This window comes from Crocuta crocuta, unplaced genomic scaffold (genome assembly GCF_008692635.1).
Source record: "Crocuta crocuta isolate KB4526 unplaced genomic scaffold, BGI_CrCroc_1.0 scaffold43, whole genome shotgun sequence".
NCBI classification, from domain to species: Eukaryota; Metazoa; Chordata; class Mammalia; order Carnivora; family Hyaenidae; genus Crocuta; species Crocuta crocuta.
Window position 1 is genome coordinate 257,706 of NW_027529429.1, and position 26,327 is coordinate 284,032.

The following is a 26,327-nucleotide window of genomic DNA, read 5'->3' on the forward strand; positions in this document are numbered from 1 at the left end:
TTACAACCTCCTCAGTAGCTTCTGGATTCCCTGCCCGATCTCCTTGGTCCGCACACCATAAACAACGGGGTTCAGAGCTGGGGGGATGAGGTGGTGCAGGACGTTGAGCAGGATGGGGACATCTGGGGGAATCCTCTTCCTGGCCAGGTTAGTGATGACCAGAACCAGCAAGACTGTGCTGAAGAAGAGGATGAGGATGAAGTGGGAACCGCATGTGCTCAGGGCCTTGGCCGCAGCACCCTCAGCCTTGATCCTTAGCACAGCTTTCAGGATGAAGGAGTAGGAGAGAACAATAAGGATGAGGTCAGAGCCCAGTAGGGTCCAGCCTGCCACAAACTGGTAGAGCCGGTTGAAGGTGATGTCATCACAGGAGAGTTTAGACACAGACAAGTTAGTGCAGATGCAGTTTTTGATGATGTTCTCTGCACAATACCTGAGCCGGGAAGCAAGTATGGAGATAGGCATAATAAGAAGGCCATTCCAGGCCACAACAAAGATGGCAGCCCTAGCGACAAATTGGTCAGTAATGATAGATGGATAATGTAATAGGTGGCAGATGGCCACGTAGCGGTCATAGGCCATGACCATGAATGTGTAGGACTCCATGGCCATGAAACTATTCTTAATAAACATCAGAAGAAAGCAGGATGAGAAACTAATGGATTTATTGTCAAACCAGAAGATGGCCAGGACCTTGGGAATAACAGTCAGGCAGAGTCCCATGTCCAGCAGGGAGAGCAGGCTGAGCAGGTAGTACATGGGTTCATGCAGAGACCTCCAGACGGATGGTGAGCAGGAGGGTGGCATTGGCCCCCATGGCCAGGAGGAGGAGGAGGCTGAGGGGCAGGGACAGCCAGTGCTGTCAACTCTGGTAGTTAGGGAAGCAGATGAGGAAGAATTCAGAGACTGGACCAGTGGAGTAGTTGCTGGGTGGGGCCATGTAAAGTGTCTTGATCTCTATTGACACTTCAGAAAACCTTGAAGGGTAAGACAAGAATAAATCCATTCAGACAATATGAATACCCATGGTGAAGTAACTTATTTTTCAAATAACCACTTAAAATAATCATAGTTAAGTGTCTGATACTATTCTAAGTGCTTTATAAATATAAACCAATCCATTCTGTTATAAATCTTACAGGAAGGATGATAGTAGGATGACCGTATTTCCTACTTGCCTGGGATAATTCTTATTTATGCCCTTGTCAATCTTAATAGTTTCCCAACTTGACTGATAAATTACATGATCATCCTCCTTATACTAAAATACCATTGTTAGCCCAGTTTTACAGATGGGGAAACAAGGACAAAGGTAAGTAAATTCATTTTATTAAAATCACAGTAGTGAAGCCATGACCTGAAATTATGAAGTCTGAATCTGCAGCTGAAACTCTTAGCCATTACCTACATCTGTCTCTATAAACAAAAACACCTATGCAGGCTCTACTCTAGAGGAGATCAACCATAGGCCCTACAAAAGTCCATGCCCCTGTCCCTCTTCCAAGAGAAGACATAGGCAAAGGAGAAATCAAGACTACATGCACCACCATGAAACACCTAAAGACTTCAATACAATTAAGACTATCATTTGTACAAGAAACAGCATCTTAGAGAAGTCTAGAAAAGAATAGACTTTGGGGCGCCTGGGTGGCTCAATCAGTTAATTGTCCTACTCCTGATTTTGGCTCAGGTCATGATCTCATGGTTCATAAGGTCGAGCCCCATGTTGGGCTCCATGCTAACAGTGTGGAGACTGCTTGGGATTCTCTCTCTCTTGTTCTCTCTCTGACCCTCCCTCTCACTATCTTTCTCTCTCTCTCAAAATTAAATAAATAAACTTTAACAATATAAAGACTAGACTTTGAGATCAGAAGGTATGAAAATGTTTCCTAATATCTTAGGCAAGCAGTTGGGATAAGAATAGGAAATTGCAGGAGTCAGCCATTTGCATCCAATGCCACTGCCCAATGGTGGTTGTGGGGGCAGCAGCAACTTCTGTCTTCACCTGACTCCATGTGGATTCTCTGTCAGTCACAAACCCAGACTGAGCAGGTTCACATGGGTTCCTGGCCTGATACACCCTAACCGGTTATAAGCATTTAAGACACTTCTGAGATAATCTTTTATTTGGCTGCCATGCTAAGGCTTATCTCTGAATATTAAGTGGCATGCTCAATGACACTCTGAGGGTGCCCCAAATGAGCCAATTTTTATCAGTAATGGCAGAAGTTCTAGTGAGTGTTAGAGTCTCCTAGAGTCAGCTTTCCTGTCTTTTCTGAGAGGTAAGAAGATAAGGTAAGTATAAATATTTGAAGACATATTTTGAAATTGGAAGAAATAATTTTGCTCCTCTATTTTGCCTAACATATTATCAGTTTCCAGATCATCTATAGCAGCGATTCCAATAGAAATACATTGTGAGACACATACATAATTTTACATTTCTAGTAGACACCTTAAAAATTCAAAGGAAATTATGAAATTAATTTTAATAATATGTTATTTTACTCAATATATCCAAAATACTATCACTTCAACATGGGTCAATAAAAAAAATTATAGAGCTTTTCTGCATTCTTTGTTTTTGTTTTTGCATGAAGTCTTCAAAATTAGGTACATTTTTACACATCTAGCACATTTAATTCTGACTAGCCACATTTCAAGTGCTCAGTAGCTACATGTGAACTGGATGTGGGCTGTATTAGCACAGGTCCAGAGTTCTGGAAAACTAAACATTTCTCATGTATTTTGCCTAACATGAGTTTACTCTGTGTGTTGGCAAAATGGTATCTATAACTTGGGTTATATAGAGAAATTCCATTCATTTTGGGGCTGCTTAAAGTTATAATTTTTATTTTCTTTTTAAATACTCCCCATCAAATTTTCTTTAGAGATTCTTCAATAAATTGATCTTTCAAACTTCAAGATGGAAATCATTAAGAACAGAAATAATCAATGTGTCCAGAGTTCCCAGCTTAGGTACCACAGATGCTTCTACCAGAAATTAGGACTTTCCAGCAACCCTGACCTCCTTGACTTGGATTAGATATCACTCTTGCCCTGACCCCCACTTTAAATCAGTGAGGTTTAAATGTTTTGTCAATGTCACCATTTAACAGAGTGCCAGAATGTCCAGATATCCCACATGTGGTCATAGGAAGACCATTCCTCCAGATAAGATACATTTGGGGCCTGGAACTAGGTTTTATTAACAAATGGTGACAAAAAAGTGGAAGTTCAGAGGGTAAAAATCAGAATTAGGTAACAGCTATAGCTTCAGGGATAACAAAAACTATTCATCCCATTAGTCCAACCATACAAACTTACTTGCAGACAGATTTCGTTTACCTTAAAGAAGTAAATCTATTCCTATAAACTCATCTGCTTTGTTTCCAATTGGTTATTATGTTCTTTTTCTTGAATCAGTGGACCAAAAATAAAGAAGTGACTCCCTATCTAGTTCTGGGGGTTCCTGGAGAGCATGGTAATTTGAGTAATGGAAAATATTCTGACCCAGCCAGAGAAGCAGGAAAAAACACTGGGAGGCAAGGCAGGATGAGAGGGGAAGACCAAGAGGGAGTAATTAAGGCAACTGGGATTACTGGTCCTATCCCATCTGGTGTTTCCAGGGCAATCTTCTGTTAGGTACCTGAATTTCCGTTGAGAATATAAATCCCTGGTCTCTAGTTGCCATAAGTAATAATGAAGGTATAGATTTAATTCAAGAACACTCACCCTTATCACAGGTTTTCTAATTAGGAATAGTATAGCTTATACTAGAAAAATTTGCCCCTACATAAAAGCAGTGATGCACCAGGTTTGGAGAGATTGGTAGAATCTGAATCTGTAGGATCAGACCTGCTACAGTCCTACCAGGAGAATTCCTTCCCCTGCTTATATTGAATATTGAATACCTGGAGGCCTAGGTGCTTCATCACCCCCATCTTCATGGTTTTCCTACCTCTAAACCAGACCTACCAGCTTGAGGAGACCACACTGAACTGCTGCTAGTTATGACTGCTTACTGCATCACCTACCCCAGCCCTTCAGGGGCTCCAGAGGCTATTTTCATTGCCCTAAGCTCCATCCTGTCTCTTCCCTCCCCACAGCTCACAGAGGCTAAGGCCATTTTAAGCCATCTGAACCTAGAGTCTAAGGTGTATATTCTCAGGGGGATACGGAGGGAAGAAAGCAAAAAAGACAACAGAAGACAAAATCTAAAATCTAACATGGGAGGAGCAGTGAACAAGGAGAGAGTTGAAGAAAACTTTTGGGAGGAGGGTGCTTCTAAATGAAGAGCATATATGTTCAAAAAACAAATATTTCTAGACTTAAAACAGAGAAATTTATTTCAGACCTTAAGTGTACTCTCGGAAAAATTATGATTGAATGAGAATTTAACAATATCCTTAAACTGGGACCATTTTATTATGGCCAGTGTACAGAAATGGGCCATACAGCATAGCACGTTATGGACATATCATTTCTTTTATTATCCACAGTGCAGTGGCTTAACTGGAAATAGAAGAGGACAATTGAAACACTTGCTATTATTAATGATAGGGCATGATAAGAACATGAAAATGTAACTCACTCAGTGGGTGAGTAAAGGCTTCACCTGAGCATGTGTGATAGTGAGGGGAAATGGCACAGAAAGCTTCCAGGTGCCAGAAATAGGAGGAAGGGAATTGGAGCACACCCTCTCTGAGCTCAGATTTTCTAAGTGGGAAGGGTATATCTTATACTAGAAAAACACAGAGACATATTCCTCTGTCTTTCCCAACTCACAAGGAAGGAGTCCCAGGATGGGGCTTCAATCACGTTTCAGATGATGGGACAGACACACTTGGGCAAAACACTACCTCTTTTGCTTTGACCTTGTCTCTGTGTCTTCCAAAGGGAATTTGGGGTTGGATATCAGCCTCACCTCACCTGGCCATGTTAGTATTGTCCTAAGTAATACCTGGATTAAGGTAATCCTGCCGTACCTTATTGTTCTAACCTTTCCACCTCTTCCTGAACAGAAGGGAACATCCCAGGGAGGTTCCTGCTACTGCCTGATTCATGTATCATTCATGTGCCAGAACCAGAAGTCCTCACTCAGTTAGAGCTAAATTAGGACAGAATAATACATAGAGAAAGATGAAATTATGATATAGAAGAGAAAGGCAAAAAAAGGTGATGACACCAAAGAATGATACCATCTCACTTTTCTATCCAGAATCAAGAACACTTCTAAAGCAGAGAATAGCTTTGCAGCTTTTTCTCAGATGGAGTGCCAAGTCACAGTTGGCTCTGAGAGAAATTTTAGGATCTCTTCTACCCTAAAAAAAGGAAATTAGAATAAACTAAGGAGTCCATGGAGACGATATGTGATATAGCATTGTATTCTCTCTTTATTTCTTCATCTATTTTACAGGTAAACTAAGTGATATTCCTTTCTATTGCCCTGGGCAAAGGCTACAAAGCAATCACACATCTACACACTATGTGACCACAAATCAGTAAGATAATTGACTACAGCAGCTTTCTGGGTGTGGTAAGAGCAGACTGTTTCATGACTGGTGTGTCCAGATGGGGGACAGGTGACCCTGGAAGCCAGATAGCCTCAAAGGATGTGAGCGCTGGATGGTATCATAGCCACATATCACCCATGGCTGCCCTTTACAGTTCCAGAAGGTATGCTTGTAGGTAACATCATGGCATACCCAGACTCAAACAGATAGGAATAGAATATACTCAACTGACAGTTTTATGGGGTGTCCAATAGTCTGGGGTTTCACAAGGATGACTCTCATATAGGTAAAAGATTTCTCAAGAAAATATACTAGTAATAAAATGACTGCAGGGTCATTGAAGGACAAAATGACATGGATACCTTCTACCCCAAGGTAAATGTGGTGTGAGACAATGATCTGCCTCTGATTCAGAGGGTAGCAAAGAGAAGCAGTGTGCTTAGAAAAAAAAATAATAATAACTAATTTAATGTCTATGTAATTAAGGTGCACACATTCAAAATACTAAACAAAAATTTTCAGTTTATTTACTCTTCAAAACAATAATAAGAAATAAGGATTATTATCACCAATAATAAAAAGTTTAGCCAAAGTTCATAAAACCTGAACTAGCAAATTTAGTTGAATTGGTTTATCTGAGAATCAAATCCCAATTACTCTGATTATTCCAACCCTAGGGGGATTCACTATATAAATTTCATTTAGTGCTGGCTAAAAACAGTCTCTGTGTTAGATACTATAAGAATACATATAAGTATAAGATTTGATCCTTGTTCCCAAGTAGTTTTCAAAGGGAGGGCGGGATAAGACATGCACTGATGAAACGTTTCACCTTATTCAGCCATATCTTTATTCTAAATTCCCCTATATAAAGAAGTATAAAAGTAATCATGCAGAATTAAAAAGATGAATGAAATACTCTCTCAACCTAAAAGAAGCTCATGATACCATCAGAGAAAGACATACAGCTACTCAAGATGCTACAGTAGTGATTCCAGTTGAGTCATGAAAGGAAGACCTCCTGTGCAGAGCAGTGTTCAACTTTCGCTTTGAGTGAAATATGGGGTTCAGCAGTGATAATACTAGTAAATGAAAGTTGGTGTAGAAAGGGTCAAACGATTAAAGATGGAAAGCAAACACAAAGAGGAAATGTTCGGGGAAACGTGAGCTGTTCACTTTGGCTACAATAGGGTAAACATAAAAAGTTCGAGATAAGTCTGAAAGTCTGTTAGAGCCAAAACACAGAGGTACCTAAGAGAAGAAAAAAGGGTTACTGTTGCAAAATATATACCTTCAACAAATGGGATATGAACATTAAATTTAAATATAAGTCATTCATCAAAGACAAGTTTTAATACAAAAGAAAGTAGGATAGTCCAATTTGGAACTGTGGGAGCCCGACAGTGACCACAAGAAAGCGTGGCTAGGGACGCGGGGACGTGCCTGCACACGGGGCTCCCTGCCTGGGCAAGGCATGCCTGCAAACAGGATGCTCTGCCAGGAGGCCTGCACACAATATCCAAGTTTAATGGTCCGCTCGCAAACGAGGGAACATGCCCTCCTAAGAACTAAGGAGGAGGCTGGAATTGTGCGCAGGCCTCTTAGTAAACATGTTGTGGTCGCTTCCTCCCTTTGCTCCCCCCGTCCTTGAAATGTTTGAAACTTGCCCTTAATTGGTAAAGGAATGCATCTTGTAGATTTCAGTTTGTATCCAGTTACCGGGTATAAAATAAGCCACAAGAGGGGCTTGCATAGAATTGTTCCTCCAGCCGGAGTTGTGTCTGTGTCTGTCTTTTGTGTGTGTCTTGTCCTCTGTGTCATTTCGTCCACAACAGGAACATTCTCCAAATGATGCTTGGGGGAAAACATGGACTTAATTTTCATCCACAAGATGAAATATTGGCTACTATAAAATATTCCTTGGAAACACTGGACTAACATGTGAATTATTAAGGAGGGGACTGAAAATAATGGAATGCACTTATCTGTGAAAATCAAACCCTAGAGCTTCCATGCCATTATGGAAAAACTGTTGACAGTTATACCAGCCACTATTCAGAATTCAGGCTAAAGCAAACAGAGAAATAGAGGGAATGAACTGGATAGCTGAGCTGTGCCTAAGATTAGCAGGTCAGAGTAGGGAAAGGATGGTGCCTGAAAAGTGATGGAAAGTTCTAAGTTCCTTATTGGAGGTATATGGCATAAAGTGAGGATTACAGAGTCATGAAGATAATGAGGTAAAGAACATACATTTCAAACAATACAACTCTGCCACTCCAAAAAATGCCCTAAAAAATTTTTATCTCCTTTACAAATAAAAGTCTGAAGAATCTTGAAAGAGAGAGAGAGAGAAAGAAAGAAAAAAAGAAAGAAAGAAAGAAAGAAAGAAAGAAAGAAAGAAAGAAGTAGGGGGAGAGAGGGAGGGAGGGAGGAGGAAGAAAGGAAGGAAGGGAGGGAGAGACAGAAGGAGGAATAGGGAGGGAGAGAGGGAAGGTAGGACAAGATGCTCCCAGAGAAGTCACACAAATGGAAAATTTTAACAGAGTCTGAAAGGATCTGATGAGCCAGAAGATGACAGATCTGCCACAGGTGCCAAAAAAAGAGAGTCAGGAATGTTCAAAATAAAGCACTCAACCCCCAGAACCAAAGTTCTGGGGTTAATGGTTATACATCATCCCAATCGACCCTTCACAACACAAAAGTCATGTCTGAAACAGGAGGTAGGAGAGGCATCTATGTTCTTTGCAAATCAAAGGAAAAGCAGATCTCCTTAAGCATAAAGTTTCTTTTTATTTTTTATTTTGTAATGTTTTATTCATTTCTGAGAGAGAGAGACAGACAGACAGACAGCGTGAGCAGGGGAAGGTCAGAGAGAGTGGGAGACACAGAATCTGAAGCAGGCTCCAGGCTCTGAGCTAAGTGTCAGCACATAGCCCAACGCGGGGCTCGAACCCACAAGACATAAGAACATGACCTGGGCAGAAGTTGGATGCTTAACTGACTGAGCCACCCAAGCGCCCCTGTTTCTTTTTTTAAAAAATTTTTTAATGTTTATTTTTGAGAGACAGAGAGAGACAGAGCACAAGCAGGGTAGGGGCAGAGAGAGAGGGAGACACAGAATCCAAAGCAGGCTCCAGGTTCTGAGCTGTCAGCACAGAGCCCAATATGGGGCTCAAACTCACGAGCAATGAGATCATGACCTGAACCAAAGTCAGATTCTTAGCCGAATGAACCAGCCAGGTACCCTTAAAGTTTGTTTCTTTAACTGCCAAACACTCCCACTGTAATCCAGCTTCACTTGGCTAAGGCTTGGCAAGACCCTCAGATAAGGAGCAGTCAGGGAAAATTCCCAAGTGAGCACCGAATCCAGGCAAGGAAGATTTCCACTGAAGCATCAGGAAAAAGGATTCTCAGAAGAAAGTTTTCATTGTTGTCTGATACACCAAGAAGAAAGAGAATCAGAACTCATTCCAGGATTTAAAATTAAATTTCCTTTCCAACATGAAAATAACTGCTGACTTTCATTAGCAATTCCAAAGGTGGATATGATCCTTTTTACTTCTTACAACCTCCTCAGTAGCTTCTGGATTCCCTGCCTGATCTCCTTGGTCCGCACACCATAAACAACGGGGTTCAGAGCTGGGGGGATGAGGTGGTGCAGGACGTTGAGCAGGATGGGGACATCTGGGGGAATCCTCTTCCTGGCCAGGTTAGTGATGACCAGAACCAGCAAGACTGTGCTGAAGAAGAGGATGAGGATGAAGTGGGAACCGCATGTGCTCAGGGCCTTGGCCGCAGCACCCTCAGCCTTGATCCTTAGCACAGCTTTCAGGATGAAGGAGTAGGAGAGAACAATAAGGATGAGGTCAGAGCCCAGTAGGGTCCAGCCTGCCACAAACTGGTAGAGCCGGTTGAAGGTGATGTCATCACAGGAGAGTTTAGACACAGACAGGTTAGTGCAGATGCAGTTCTTGATGGTGTTCTCTGCACAATATCTGAGCCGGGAAGAAAGGACAGGAACAGGAAGGAAAAAGAGGCCATTCCTGGCCACAACAAATATGGTAGCTCTAACCACAAAATGGTCAGTGATTATGGAAGGGTATCGTAGTGGGTGGCAGATGGCCACATAGCGGTCATAGGCCATGACCATGAATGTGCAGGACTCCATGGCAAGGAAGCAATTCATAATGAACATCTGAAGGAAGCAGGCAGAGAAGCTGATGGACTTGAGGTCAAACCAGAAGATGGCCAAGACCTTGGGGATGACAGTCAGGCAGAGCACAATGTCCAGCAGGGAGAGCAGGCTGAGCAGGTAGTACATGGGTTCATGCAGAGACACCTCCAGACAGATGGTGAGCAGGAGGGTGGCGTTGGCCCCCATGGCCAGGAGGAAGAGGAGGCTGAGGGGCAGGGACAGCCAGTGCTGCCAACTCTGGTAGTTAGGGAAGCAGACGAGGAGGAATTCAGAGACTGGACCAGTGGAGTAGTTGCTGGATGGGGCCATGTAAAGTACTCTGTACAGGCTAAAAATCCAGAGTCCCTTAAAATTTAGGACAAAATACATTAACATAGAAAATATGTGTTCTATATGTAGTAAAATTCAGGTTTCTATTGGGTCTCTTAACCTGTCTCAATGAAGTTTTTGGATAATCATGATCATCATCATCATCACCACCATCATATCAATATTTGCTGGCATTTAACTGAACAGTTATCATGTGCTACACGTTATGCCAAATGTTTTTATTCATTAGCACATTTCATCCTTTAAAAAACACTTAAGAGTAAATAATATTGTTATCCTAATTATCCAGATAATTAAAAGGAATAGGCAAAGAGAAGCAAACTTCTTCAATAAAAATTATACAGCCAGTAAGTAGTGAAGCCAAGACTATGACAAAAGAGTCTGACTTTAAAGTCTCTCCTTTCAGCCACTATACAATATTTAGCCTCAACAGGCACAATTACTTACCAAGCCCTGACTTTTTTCAGTTTAGAAGGAATAGCTTTTGGAGAGCTCTGCTCAGCAGAATACATGGAGGTCCTCCAAAAGCCCATCCCCCTACTCCATAGGCTTGGACAAGGGCTGACTTCAGGGTTTCTAATTTTCATTTTCAAAAAACATTGAATTGGAGGTGGGGCATCCCTTGATTCCACCCAAGAAGAGTAATATCTTCTAGTACCAAACAGGATTTCACTTTTTAAAAAAAAGTGTATTTATTTTGAGAGAGAGAGAGAGTGCCAAGGAGCAGGGGAAGAGCAGAGGGAGGGGGAGGGAGAATCCTCAGTAGGCTTCACCCTAGCATTAAGCCCAATGCAGGGCTCAAACCCACACATCCTGAGATCATGACCTAAGCAGAAACCAAGAGTCCAACACTCAACCGACTGGGCCACCTAGGTGCCCCAGGATTTCACTTTTAAAAGCATAGTCTTTATCACTCTTTCTGGGTTATTTGCTTTGTTTTCTCTTTGTGAAGTTCAAGAGCTTTCTTTGATTTGGATTCTTTAGAAAATCCTATGAGTTTCAGGGGCACCTGGGTGGCTCAGTCAGTTAAGCATTTGATTGGGGCTCAGATCATAATCTTACCATTGATGAGTTCGAGTCCCATGTTGGGTTCTATGCCGACAGCTTGGAGCCTGGAGCCTGCTTTGAATTCTGTGTCTCCATCTCTCTCTGCCCCTATCCCTCTCAAGCTCTGTCTCTCTCTCTATCTCTCAAAAATAAATAAATGTTAAAAAGTTTTTTAAAAAAGAAAAGCCTATGAATTTCATATTTTGGCGACAGAGACTATCAGTCCTGAGGATACACCAGTAGGCTCACCAAACATAGATTAGGAGCTAACTAATAAGCATAGTTCAAGTATATAAACCTATACAGGATCCATTTATCTGGTAAGCAACATTATCTGTGATTCCTTATGGCCCAAATCCAATTATCCTATCTATATGTAATCTATGATATGTACGCTCATCTACTTTGATATAGTTGTTTCTTTTGCTGAGTACCATCTTATTTACCTCACTACTAAACAAAGAACAGAGTGACCAAGTACTAAAAAGAGTGACAGTAAGGGCTGTCACAGCCAAAGAAGCAGAAGAGAGCCAGGGAGTCAGGACAGACTAAAAGAGAGAGCCCAGGGAGCAAATAATCAGTATGAGTGGGATTATTGATCCTGCTCATCTGTCCTATATGACAAATCTCTTCAGAAAGAATAAATTGTGTGAAAGAAGGTGTTAGAACAGCTTCCAGAGAAGATAAGATCCAAGGTCCTCTTTCACTCCAAAATCCCAGACTTTCAAAATGTAGGTTATAAAATACACACACACACACACAGACTTTCTACTGATTATAGGGCTTTAAAACAAACCAAGGATTCAGGGGCTTTAGCCTAGAGGAGGAACAATTATATATCAGCTCTGTCCTGTATTTTCATCTGTGATTAGGAAAATGACCCTCAATGCGAATCAGAGATTTAAGAAGGATAGAAAACATAGCTATCTTTTCAGAAAATGCTTTCCTTTCCATAAACCTCAAATTCTGTTTTCTCAGAGTGACCTGATCTACTTGAATAAGCAAGAAAATACTCAGCCCCTTCCCTGTACCTGGTTTTAATGTTAGGCATACAAAAATATACCATGGATTAAGCAAACAGTGGTATCTTAATTAATAGAGGAAAATTTATTTACAAACCCTTATAAGACAGTATAGTTGTGGTTCTTTTTTTTTTTTTTAATGTTTTTGTTTTTTATTTTTTATTTCTAGGAGAGAGAGAGACACAGCATGAGCAGGGGGAGGGTCAGAGAGAGAGGGAGACACAGACTCTGAAACAGGCTCCAGGCTCTGAGCTGGCAGTCAGCACAGAGCCCGATGCGGGGCTTGAACCCACGAACCGCGAGATCATGACCCAAGCGAAAGTCGGACGCTTAACCGACTAAGCCACCCAGGCACCCCAGTATAGTTGTGGTTCTAATAAAGTTGATCTTACAAACAGTGGGAAGAGATGAAAGCACAGATGAATGAAGCAAAGCGATATGATTGAAAAGTTGGCCTCCAACAAGTAAATCCCAAGTCTGGCTCTTATACTCACTGTATGATCCTGTGAGATATTTAAACTCTATGATAGGGGTGCCTGGGTGGCTTAGTCAGTTAAGCGCCCAACTTTGGCTCAGGTCATGATCTCACAGTTCATGAGTTTGAGCACCGCCTCAGGCTCTGTACTGATACCTCAGAGCCTGGAGCCAACTACAGATTCTGTGTGTGTGTGTCTCTCTCTGCCCCCCCCTTTCTCGCTCTCTCTTTCTCTCTCTCTCAAGAATAAACATTAAAAAAATTAAACTTTATGACACATACATTCCTCATTTATGAAACAGATAAATGATTTTTAACTTCAAGTGCTGTGGGGAGAAAAGGGGGCTATGATCTCCTCAGGTACAGGTAGGCCCAGAGACACATGAGTTGAGAATATCAGAGAAAGATACATAAATGAGGCAAATTCACCTGGGGGAGAAGAAGGACTCTGAGTATGCAATGGTAAGAGTAGAAACAGCTATGTGGATGATCAGTATGATGGGTGATGAGGTGCTAGGGGGTGATAGATCCTAAGTTCTCTGGGGGAAGCAGGCAGGAGAGCAGAGGGTCAGGAGACAAGGTAAGGTGTGCAGGGGCAGCCCTGTGAGGGCCACCTGAGAGCAGACATTATCATGTACACCGTAAGGAAGCACAGAGAATTTGAGACAGGGAAGTGACGTGCTGTAGATAGGACACAGGGAATCACATGGGGGGAGAGAGGCTTTCGGAGAGTCCCAAAGAATACAGAGGAAAAGTGATGAAGATCTGAATGAAGGCCATGCAGGTGGAAAAGAAGGATGTATTTGAGGTGTGGGGAGAACTACAGGAGTGTAAGAAAGGACGAGCAGGCAGAGAGACTGGAGTCCAGAATGTCACTAAGGACCTTTCACTAATACAAGGAGGAAGTTTTCTTTTCAAACCTCCTATAACACTGGTATATTCTCCCAGGTAGCAATATACTTTCAGCTCTGTTTCAGTAAATTTCTTAAGAGCCGGGACCATTTTTCCTCTCTTTCTGTATTCTCCTCAGTGACACTAAGGCCTCCTAATCTGAGCAATGAGGACCTGTTGGGCATCTGGGGCAATGATGTTCAATATCCAGTTCCAGGACTGGTGGACTGACATTTACAAAGGGATTGATCCATGTGCTAAGAGCTATTGACCAAATATGGTCTCTAACAGTGATATATTGACAGTCTGTAAAGGTCACACGAATCTTGAATAAACAAAATTACAACAGAAGACTCAAGCCAAGACTGGAAAATGGAGTGATCACCTTGACTCATAGATGAATTTAGACTAGGGCAGAAAGGAAGTTTCTCACCTGGCCAGGCACAAGGGGGCTTGGTCACCCAGCCATGGTACGGGAGGGGGCCTTTGAGTCTACGGAAGTTTGCAAACCCTGTATGGACACAAAATAACTCAGCCTCATCCCTGAATGAAATAACAGCATGAGGTCAGTCCCTGCCACTCAGCCTTATACCAGATCTAAGCGATTAGCAGGGTCAGCATGTACACCAGACCCTGTTGAAAGAGTTCCTTTTCCTTTACATACTAGGCTCCTGGATTCCTCTCTCGTCTCATGATCTCCTTCTCACAGTTGTCCTGCTTGGTCCAGCTTGAGACTCACCAGCTTCAGAAAGCTGCACCGCTGCTGTTTCCGGCTGCCGGAGAGAGCACCAAACTGGCCCTTCTATGAGCTCTGGAGGCTGGTTTTATGAACTCTGGCTCCACTGTGCCCCTTCTCTTTTCATTGCTCACCAGAGTTGTGCCCTTGTTAAGCACTTGGACCCTGAGGCCCTATGGTCTATTTCCCAAGAGAATACATTGTAAAAGGCTTAATTCAGCATTGTCAATAAAGTAAGGAAGGGAAGAGAGGTCAAAGGCTCTTGGGGAGTCTAAATAAAGAAGCCCTGGGAAAAGAAGGGTGAGGAAACTACATGATGAGAATCTTCTCAGGGAAAATTTATACCGATGCACCTGAGGGGAAGAACTGAATAAACTCTCCTCAGCCCTATAGCTCCATGGAGGAGGTGACAGAAGAACATCCCCAGTAATAAAAGGAGCTTGGACCTCAAAGGAGCCTGGACCATGGGCAACCCGGTGCCAGGGAGCACTGTCCCGTGAGCCCCTCTCCTGCAGTGGGAGCATCAGTGGTCTGGACGCAAGCAAATCCCTGGAAGTGTCCCTGCTTATACACATGTGGTCTCATGGCCACGATTTAACCTTCATGGCTGTACTTGGTTTAAACTCTGTCACAGGGGCTCAGTCCGTTAAGTGTCTGACTTCAGCTCAGATCATGATCTCATGGTTCGTGGGTCCAAGCCCCACACTGGGCTCTGTGCTGACCAGCCAGCTCAGAGCCTGGAGCCTGTTTCAGATTCTGTGTCTCCCTCTCTCTCTGGCCCTCCCCTGCTCATGTTGCATCTCTCTCTCTCTCTCACTCTCTCTCTGTCTCAGAAATAAATAAAACATTTTTTAAAAATTTAAGTTTGTCACATAAGTATGGTGGCAGAAGGTTCAACTCTTAACAATCTTCACCTTCCACAGGGCAACACTTGACATTGCTTCCTTGGGAAACAAGAGGAACTTCCACCAGTGCAGCCACCACTCTGGATTGATGCACAGTAGTACTTAGAAAATAGCCTCTCCTATGAACCTTCCCAGCTGTGTCTTAGGATAGGGACTCTCAGGCTAAATGTAGGATCTTTCAGGCTTGGGGCACAGAAATCTTGGAGAGAGGAGAGCCAAGTGGAGTCTGCTTCTAGCTCTCAGACTTTCTTACCCACCACTGCTGAAGGAGACATCAGGGCAGATATGTACCTGGAATATAATTGTGTTCCCTTCATGCACCAACTACTCTTCTGGCCTCACCTCTGCCTTGCTACTTGGAGGTTTTGGGGAAAGTGCCAAGGACATTGTCAGCATCAAATAGAGTTGATAGATATGCTAAATGAAGAAAACTCTTTCCTGAGTGAATTATTGTTCAGTGAAAGAATGTTGCTAGAGCATACAGTTTCCTTTAGGCAAAACACCCTGTTCCCTGAGTTTCTTATAAATGAATAATCCCTCTTTACTGTCAGAACATAGGGATATTGGGAGAGATGATTGGAGGCTTACGTTTAAACCCTTGTTCTACTATATTCTGGTTACTTTTCCTTGAAGAAGTCTCATTAGCTCTCAGAACCATAATTTCCTCACTTGAAATATAGGTATACCAAACTTTCCAAAACAGATTTATTGCGAGGATAAAAATTACTTTCACTTTTTCATTGAGCAAATACATTTACCCTATTTTGACAAAGCACTACATATTTGAAATATGTGTATCAAGGAATGGTTTCTTCCACTTCAGAGAAGGAAACCAAGACTTTACATAAAGTCACACCAAGGATAACACTTGTAATAATAACAAATCCTCAGAGTTCTTAATGTGTCATATTGCCTTAATGTACATATTACTTGATTTTTCATTTAATCCTGTAACAACCTAGGGAGATACATATTACTAAAGGTAACAACTATAGTTAACCAAATCCTGATAAGGAATAAAAAAAAATTACATGTTTGGGATTTCAGTGTGTCCCCCAAAATGATATATTGAAGTCCGAACCCCCAGGTACCTGTGAATGCGACCTTATATAGGAATAAGGTCTTTGTAGATGTAATCAAATTAAGAGCTACCAGTTAATACAAAGACTGATGAACTTTAGTTCAACAACCCCCGTGAGAATACATAAGGTCCAGTTTAGAATGTGTGTTGGGATGGATAGTTATCAGAGCCTATTCTCAGTGGGTCTCATGCTTTGAGTTTTGTGTATTCAAACCAGAAAACTGCCAATTTTTGCTCCATTTCACAATGATTTCTTCAGGATTTGCTGAAGTCCTCAGAGCAGAAGTCGCTTTAAATCCTAGCTTTATCTCTTAATTTTTATCTTTTCCTAGATTTTGACCTTTCCTTTACTTTTCAGTACTTTCAAACATATTTCTCTTTTTTTTTAAATTCAAGTAGTTTTTTTTAGTGACAATTTGACTGGGTAAAAATTTGAATATTAACAACTGTTTTATATATATACAAATTGAATAATATATGTTATATGTTATATCTATAATGTGTGTATATTTCTACAGCTCTCTGATATCTATTGTTGCTGTTGATAAGTATACAACCACCCAATTGGTATTCCTTTGTAAGTAATGAATCAACTCTTTTGATCTATTCAGAACACTTCATCTTTAGAATTTTGGAATGTTAGCAAATGTGTGTAGATTAAAAAAAATAGATTTGAGAGCCTTATAAACCTATGTTTATATGGTCAACTAATCTACAACAAAAGAAGTAAAAATATACAATAGGGAAAGACAGTATCTTCAATAAATAGGACAACTACAGCAAAAAAAAAAAAAAAAAGTGGACCACTTTCTTATACCATGCATAAATCTATAATCAAATGGTTTAAAGACCTAAATTTAAGACCTAAAGCATAAAACTACTACAAGAGAACATAGGCATTAATCTCTTGTACATTAACCTCAGCAATATTTTTCTGGATACATCTGCCCATGCCAGGGAAACAAGTGCAAAAACAAACAATTGGGACTGTAAGTCTTTTGCTCATTGAAGGAAACCATCAACAAAGAAAAAGGCAACATACTGAATGGGAGAAGATATTTGTAAATTATATATCCAATAAGGAGTTAATATCCAAAAAATACATAAATAACTATGCAACCCACCATCAGTAAAACAATCTGATTCAATAATGGGCAGAGGATCTGCATAGACACTTTTTCAGAAAAGACATACAAATGGCCAAAAGACACATAAAAAGATGCTCAACATCGCTAATCATCAAGAAAACATAAATCAGAACCACAATGAGATATCACCTCCACACCAATGAGAATGGCGTATCAAAAAGACAAGAAATAACAAGTGTTGGGAAGGATACAGAAAAAAGCAATCCTATGTTGGTGGGAATTTAAATTGGCACAGCCATTGTACAAAACAGTATGGAAAGTTTTCAAAAAAACTTAAAATAAAAATACCATATAATTCAATAATTCCACTTCTGGCTATTTACCCAAGGCAAACGAAAACACTAATTCCAAAAGATGATGGCATCCCTATATTTATTGCAGCATTATATACAATAGTCAAGATATGAAAGCAACCTAAATGTCCATTGATACACAAATGGATAAGGAAGATGTGGTATGTGTATGTGTGTGTATATATACATACACCACACACACACACACACACACACACACACAGGAATATTACTTAATCATAAAAAAGACTGAAATCTTGCAATTTGTGACAACATGTATGGACTTAGTATTATACTAAGTGAAACGAGTCATACAGGGAAATACAAATACAACATGATTTCATTTATACGTGGAATCTAAAAAGCAAAACAAATGAATGAACAAACAACAATAAAACAAAAGAGAAACAGACTCATAAGTATGGAGTAAAAACTAGTGGCTACAGGATGGGGAGGGATATAGGTAAACTATATAATTCCTTTGGCTGAGAAAAAAAGATGCTGGCAAAAGGAATGTGAAGGTGATGATACTAACCAAGGCAGTATTTGCCCCACAATAGGAAAAAGACATGCAGAGAAATGTAATCTTACAGTCTCAGAATTATGTTCTAGCTGATAGTGGTTGGCTGGATAAACACAGTGTACAGATTTCCTCAGACTCCTCCAAAGGCAGTAGCATACCTGGAAGTCAAGGAAACTGCGCTCACCCAGCTCTGCGGAAGCACATCTCATGAACCCATAAACAGATCTCTTTTGGCTCCATCTAAATCAATATTTACTTTATCAGGAGCAAGCACAGGTCTAAGGAAACTCACAGCCTCTTTCTCAAACAGGACACAGTTCTTAATTCTACTGTAAACATCCAAGTATAAAGGCAATAAATTCAGTGACTTTGTGGAGGAAATCCACCAAATTGTATCCTTCCCTGGAGTATTAACTCATCAGGTCCCCCTCCCGCTGTGTCCTAAAAGCAATGTCTCTTGACAGACCACAAAAGCTCTGCATAAACTCAAGGACTGAGCAGAAAATGCACTCCTTATTTGAATCCCACATCAGGCTCCTGATATCATCCTAGTAAATCTCAAAGCAGTTTTCAAGAATATGTTTGGACAGTCCAGTCCTAGGGACTGGGTCTGGAGGCAAGGGTATTCAAATCCCTATACCCATCCACTGACATCCAACAAATCAAGGTCCCTTTCTTCATTTGTACCACTGGTAATGGGAGGGACTGGAAAACATGCAAGGGACCTCAAAGGTCCTCTGTGCTTCTCTTTATGAGGCTAAAATAAAACCTGATGATCTACCAATGAGGCTTCTGGAGGAGCCAAACAAACAGCAGACCAGGCTCTAGGGCTGACAAGTGTCTCCAGGGATACCAGAGGAGCCACAAAATCTCCCCTGGTCTCCTACCACTTCTCACCCTTCCCACTATACAGCTTGGAGTTCAGCTGACAATCAATGTCTATAAATGACAGAGACATGGCTGAGTTTACCAAACAGAATTCTTCCTCCTCCCAGATGCACAGATAAATTTGCCTTTTCCAGCAGTGCTATTGCTGGGTCATAGGGGAGCAGAGGACAAATATCATATGTTTGCACGTATAAGAGGACTAGGAGGAACTTAACTGAAGACCATGGGGGAGAAGAAGGGGGAAAATGGGGGAAAGGGAGAGAGGCAAACCATGAGAGACTCTTGAATGCTGAGAAACAAACTGAGGACTGATGGATGTGGGGGGAGGGGGAAGATGGGCATGGAGGAGGGCACTTGTGGGGATGAGCACTGGGTATTATATGGAAACCAATTTGACAATAAACTATTTGTAAAAAAAAAAATTGCCTTTTCCAGGATCACCTATAGTTATATGGGGCTATAAGATGGAGTCTGGCCAAAAATATAGCATGTACCTCTTCCAGGTACAACATTTATAGCTTCCTTGATGTGCCCCACCTCTGGCCAGTTGCTCTTAATCCACTAAAGACATGAAGCCCTAGAAATGATGGAATCATACAATGGAGGAAACTAGGTCTCTAAAAGACAGCATGGAAGAGAGCCTCCCTCCACATGCACTGGATGGATGTTGCCAAAAAGTAAAGTTTAATGTGTTAAAACACTGACGCATTGGAATTGTTCATTTCAACAGCTGGCCAGTGATCCCGAGTAATGCTGCAGACGGTGAGAAAACTGACATCCAATACTAGAAAAATTATACAACAAAGAAAGCTGACATGCCTACTAATGGTAATTCTAGGGGAAAGGTTGGAGTAATTGAAAATAATTGCATGTGCTTGCAATTGATTCCATTGACAAAGTTATTATGATAAGTAGATGAGCTTGGCTAGCCTTGAAGCAGATATTAATGATGATAGAGACAGTCCATAAATATGGAGTTTTGAAGAACTGTCCTACTGCTTGGGAGGTCAAAGTTTCAGAGGTCAAAGTTTTAGATTGTCTTTAAAAAACAAAGACTCGTAGAAACCAGCACTGAGAAGAGAGCAGATTACATGTATAGCTGTCTTACTCAAGTCCAATGGCCTTAAATAGACACCATTACCTACAAAGGAGTAGCATGAACTGGAAAAGACAATAAAGAAACAAAAGAAAAAATTTTAAGTATGCTTAAGAAAATATGTGGGTGTGATTACTAGTCCATGGAACTGCCCTGATACAACTAGATCAGGTACCTGTTCAGTTTTTGAGCTTGGCTTTTTAAAAAAAGTCTTTGATGGAGGACCATGGGCAAGAAGAAGGGGAAAAATAGTTGGGGAGAGGGAAGGAGGCAAACCATGAGAGACTCTTGAATGCTGAGAACAAACTGAGGGCTGATGGGGGTGGGGGAGAAGGGAAAAGGGGGTGATGGGCATGGGGGAGGGCACTTGTTGGGATGAACACTGGGTGTTATATGGAAACCAACTTGACAATAAACTATTTAAGGGGAAAAAAGGTCTTTGCATAAGAATTAAAACAATTATTAATCTTAATATTTTATGAGCTAGAAGCAGGCTCCAAATGCAATAATGCAAAAGAAGTCACATGTTCCGATACCTGAATGACATAATACCATGGGGAACAATGAAGACACAATCCCTTAAAGACAGAACTAGGGGTCATAGAAACAATGGCAAGTTTCTCCCAGAGAACATAACTAGTGTCTAGTCAGGGAACTTCCACCATTTCAGGGGGTAAAAATGTTGCTGTGCCTGCCACCAAAATATTCCAGCATTACTATGGACAAGTTCCTGCTAAATGAATTCCATGCCTCACTTCCAGCTGGGAATCTTAATGCCTGGTACCAGTGTCTGCTCCACCATTACATATGTGGTAGGAGGAGGAAATGACTGGCCCACGAGGAATCATATCACGACCTGATGGAGAAGACACTGCTCAAGCTCTTAGACTTTGTGTGGCAAGCAGTGACTGCATGTGAGCTTGGGTGGTCTCCCTTGGGAAAAGGATAGGTATATTTTACATGCAAGAATCTCTCTTGTATCATTTCACTTAATAAATGAATACTCAGTGACACAGCCTCTCCTGTAAGCAGCTAGATTTATGTGAAGAATGTGGTCAATGGGATGATAGAAAAAATAATGTAAATCTCTCCAGATTGAGCCCCTAAAACCTTCTACAAGATCTTGAACATTCTCTCCCTTTGCCTGTATGTCAGCCAGATTCAGAAATGCCTGTTGGAGATTCCCTAAGAGCTTAATACATGGAGAATCCACATATGGAAGAAGCTTGGGTCCCTAAATTCTGACACAAAGCAAAGCCCCCATATTGGAATGCGTTTAGATGAGAAGTAAGCTAGTTTTGTGTTAAATTACTGTATATCTTTGTTGTAGTAACTAAATTTACTCTCTTTGATTAATTTTATATATAGTGGATTTTGATGTGCACTGTCTTTTCTATCTGTAATCTGGAGCACAAAAACTTCAGAAAACTACACAGCTGTCCAGGAGAAGTCTAAAAATGTATCTAAATCCTTAGACAATGTGATAAGAAAAATGAATTTAGTTAGCTAAGTTCTTAATACTGTCTGTTAGTTGAATGACCATTAGTATTTTACCTTTCTGCTCAATTGTCTAATCTGCAAAATTGAGAATAATGATAATTCATGGGCTATTTTGACCATAACTTCTCTAAAAGTAGTTTACATCTTGGTAACTATCTATGCTAATCACTAATGTGTTAATGACACACAAAGCACTCAACTAATTTTTGGTTGAGTAGATAAAGAAATGAATAGATGTTATTATTATATATAGTCCTTAGCCAATATTGCTAATGTAACTTCTTATTAAATACTGAGATACATACTACACTTATAAATACCTGATTCATGTCATTGATTTGATTTTTTATTTTGGATGTCACTGAAGAAAAGAAAATCAGAGTAAAAATTGTTATATCCCTTTTATGTTTTTTAATTAATCATTTAAATCCCCACATGCCTGATAAGCAGGAAATACAGTATCTTTTTCTTGAAGCCTCTCCCTACCACTTCCCTAAGTGTTGGAGATTCCAGGAATGTTCACAACACAGAGATGTCAGTCCCCTTTCAAACATCAAGCAGAGGCTGAGAACTGAAATCACCCTAATATTGTGATTCCTGCTAGTAGCCACAAGAGAGCAGCGTTGACTTGCAGAGGCTATGAAGCATTACTCCTGACAATAACTCCAGGCTTTATAGACTCCCTAGCTGCACAGCTTTGATGTCCCACACTGGGCCTCTGAGGTCACAGCTCTCATTGTTAACACCAATAGACTTAGAAAATATCTGAAGAACAACAGTGTATCAGGATAGCTCTGTACTCAGAGGATCCCAAAGTCCACTTAATTATATGCAGACAATGTAGTTTTTCAACAATATTTATTTAGATCATTGCTTTGAGCATTGGCTCAAACAGCATAGACTCCTTTTTCACCCAGGTAATTTAATTCCAGGAGATATGCTGCTCTTTCTTGCTATTTGCTCTTGATTTAAATCTTCTCTGGTCCTGAAAAGCACAGTTCAATGGCTTCAGATATTCTTTTCCAAAAGGCTCTTTTCCAAAAGGCCCCTTCCCTTAACTGGACCATAGACTGTGTTAACGAAGTTACTCCGCAGATTTTTCAGTTAAACTTACAAAAGATCTTATTTTTTTTTCTTCCAATTCATTGAGGTATAAGTGATATACAGCACTATATAAGTCTAAGGTATACAGCATAATAGCTTGACTTACGTATATGGTGAAGTGATTACCACAGTTTAGTTAATAGTTAGTGTCTCATATAGATGCAAAAAAACCCCATATTTTTTCCATGTGATGAGAACTGTTAGGATCTACTTTCTTAGCAACTTTCAAATATACCATACAGCAGCATTAACTATAGTCGTCGTGTTATACTTTACATCTCCAGTACTTATCTATCTTATAACTGAACGCTTGTCCCTAAAATGCCTATTTAAAGTGCCTTTATTTTCTGCTACTTCAGTCTATCCATTCAAGACATGTTCAAAGGCATTTTTTGCTATGAGAGCCTCTTGGCAAAGTTGTGTCTGCCTTTTTTTTTTTTAATAAATGTTTGTTTGTTTTTTAGTTTTTTGTTTTTTAGTTTATTTCTGAGAGAGAGACAGCATGAGCAGGGGAGGGTCAGAGAGAGAGGGAGACACAGAACCTGAAACAGGCTCCAGACTCTGAGCTGGCTGTCAGCATAGAGCCCGACATGGGGCTCAAACCCACAAACTGTGAGATCATGACCTGAGCCAAAATCGGACGCTTAACCGACTGAGCCACCCAGGCGCTCATGTGTATGCCCTTCAAGATCTGGCTCTTTGGGTAATCATATTCCTCCATCTCCTTTATCTATGAAGACTCAGTCCAAATCTTCTTTCGAGCCATTGTGTCCAGTTCCTTAAGCCACCTACACTGGGCTTGACAATTCTGTGAGAAATTGTGGTCCTCTTAACCTGTCTCTCAAGGACCAGAATGGAAAGCCAACCTCAAGTATCTGTCTTGTCCATTCTTATATTTAGGAACCTACTTCCTGGAACTAAAGCTTCATTTTAGACACTATTGGTTGACTCTCCTCTTAGCCACTTCAATATCATAAGCAAGGGGATGTTTGCTAAGTAACTTGATGTACCAGAAGATGTGCTTGTCACTGTGAGAATGACAACAGGTGTGGTAGCCCCTAAATCCCTGACAAACCCCTAACACAAGTTGTAATTTCTGTAACTGTATACACCCAGTATGAGTCAAGCTTCTCATAATGATGTTGGCCATTTGAACTCATCTAGAGAGGCCTAGTGCAGGAATTAAGAATTGAATGTGACCAACTAACAGCGATTCCTCTTTGAGTCCTTTCTGGATTTGCACCTGGGAGAAGCATAGCATAGGTAGAGAAAGCACTCCTAGAGAGACCAACAGAGTGGACCGAATGCTGGACAATATCACATGACAGTCTGTATCCTATTCCTATGAATTATATCCTTTTCATTAGGCTTTTTAAATGAATTTTTATAATCATCCATAGAAGAATCATGCACAGATACTGGTATGTTGCAAGTGCTCAAAATATTTGAGCTTTTATTTTCATGTCATGACTATCACTATTATGAGTATATAAGAACATTGGGATTAGTAGTATCATTTTAGGCCATAATGTTTGAAGCTGGCCCTTCAGTCCTCTGAGGGACACTTGGAGTTGGTGGTGGATAAAAACTTTTCTAGCAGCCATGAGATGGAGGGAGTCCTAGGAGAGAATTCTCTTGTGGAAAACGACAAATGCTGAGTCACACCTGTGGCTGGGGCTTGAGGAAATAGAGCCACACCAGAGGGTTTTAAGAGCCCCTTCTTGTAGGCAAACGGATGTCATTTTCCTTTCCTGCTGCTACTGAGTGTAGAAGAGTCTGTCCTGGAGCCCACAGCTGCACTGAGTTGCAGTTACTTTGTGGAATCCCCAGAATGTGATGCAATCACTCTCTATTCCTGCTGGCAGCTAACTCCAAATTTTTTCACAGTTATGAAAGCTTCCCCTGTAATGTTATGTTATAATATCATGTCTCTTAGTGTACCTGAGCAGAAGAACTTGATTCTGTGTCCAGTCCCTGGGAGCCAATGTGCACTGCAAGTCACAAGCCCTCAGACTCAGAACCAACAGGAACTGTGCAGTCATAAACTGTTGTCTCTCAGCCTCAAACCTGCCCATCCATATCTGCTTTGGGATGCTGGGATTTGGATACTGGGGCTCTTTGTCAGCTGGCTTCCTATTAGTTTCCACCCATAGAGAACAACAGGAAAAGACCGGAAGGCTGAAGCAGGGCAAGGGATACTTGCTTCTTCCTATCTGTTCCTATCTTGTCAGTATCCTTGAGCACTGACTCTTCACCTGGCAATGGAGTTGATTCTAGTCTCCAGGGTTGGTTGGTTGGTTGGCTGGTTGATTGGTTGGGGATTGGGTTTGAGTTTGATTTGTGTTTTGTTTGGATTTGGTTTTGGAACTCCCAGGATCAAATCAGCCTCACTGAACTCCCTCAGACATACCAGCAGTAACAGGACAGGGTCCCATCCTCAGAAATCTAAGTCCCAGCTCTGAGGGCACCTCTTCTGAGCTCCTGGGACACTAGTACCAGTTCAAGGAAGTGCCCTTCTCAGAGGTGTGAGACCCAGCCCCATGGGCCCACTTCCAGCCTTCTAGGGTCCAATGACCAAACTCTTCCCAAAGTGTAAGGTTCTTCCCACAGGTGTTACCTCTCTGTTACTTCAGTATCCACTGTTTTAGTTTCCAGGTTTCCAACATCCATTTAACCATTTGCTTACATTAAATAATCAGAAAATAACCACTATGACTTCTTTTCTCCTGACTGGATCCACTATTATCCAGAAACCTGACACTTTGCTGTGTCTTCTCACTTTCAACTAGAGCTCTTGAGCAGAGTCAATAAATCAAATGAGACTTGATTTTCAATTCACTGGTTGTGTAGCTTAAACATTTAGGAGAAGTGGTCAACCTATCCTGGTCAGTTTCCCCATTTTCTGGGAAATGGCTTCCTTTCTCCCCGCCTCTGTCTACACTTATCCTCATTTCTAAGACTCCTTGAAGATAGTGAGACTGCGTAGAATAGAAAGTTGGCATTGCTATATGTTATTATGAACATTCTTCTGTAGGGTTGCAGATGCTTTGTTGGGCAGGATTCTACCATCTCTGAGAACCCACTGGTTCTCAAGAAAGTAGGTATATGTGGGAAATAGATATCCTGAAGGACAAACCACAAACAAAGGAGAGTAGGGTAGAGGTCTGGTATCCAGTGTCAATTGCATTTGAAAGAGAATTTCTGTAGAAGGAGCCTAGGATTTGGAGTCTATATTTTGATCTCTGCGATTTTCCAGATATTGTAGTCTTTAGTAGTTTTCACTCTTAAAAAACACCATTTTTTCTACTATGTAAAAAGGAAGAAATGACACCTACAGAAATGTTGTAAAGATTAAATTTACTTAAATATAATTGCTTGGGCTCAACACAGTTATGGAATATCAGTTTCTCCCTGTTGCCTACCTTCACCTAAACCAGGTCAAGAGAGTAAAGGAAGAAATCTGGGTCAGTAATGAAATGAGCCTCCGGGTGTATAATAAATACTCACCAAGCTTTTCTCCAATACATTCTCTAGGCAAAATCACTGAGGAGAAGGAAGAAAATGAATTAGAAATCTA

At 41.0% G+C, this 26,327-nt stretch overlaps 2 protein-coding genes across 2 annotated transcripts; both read right to left on the reverse strand.

Moving 5' to 3' along the window:
* On the reverse strand, positions 1-26,294 carry LOC144227768 (olfactory receptor 56A4-like). The gene is given in 3 exon segments (XM_077759509.1): positions 1-775; positions 777-977; positions 26,258-26,294. Coding segments are annotated over 3 exon segments (996 nt in total). The 5' UTR covers positions 26,278-26,294.
* LOC144227770 (olfactory receptor 56A4-like) lies at positions 9,079-10,086 on the reverse strand. Its single transcript, XM_077759510.1, has one exon. The coding sequence runs from the start codon at positions 10,084-10,086 to the stop codon at positions 9,079-9,081; it is 1,008 nt and encodes a 335-aa protein (XP_077615636.1).
* Positions 26,295-26,327: the final 33 nt, after the last annotated feature.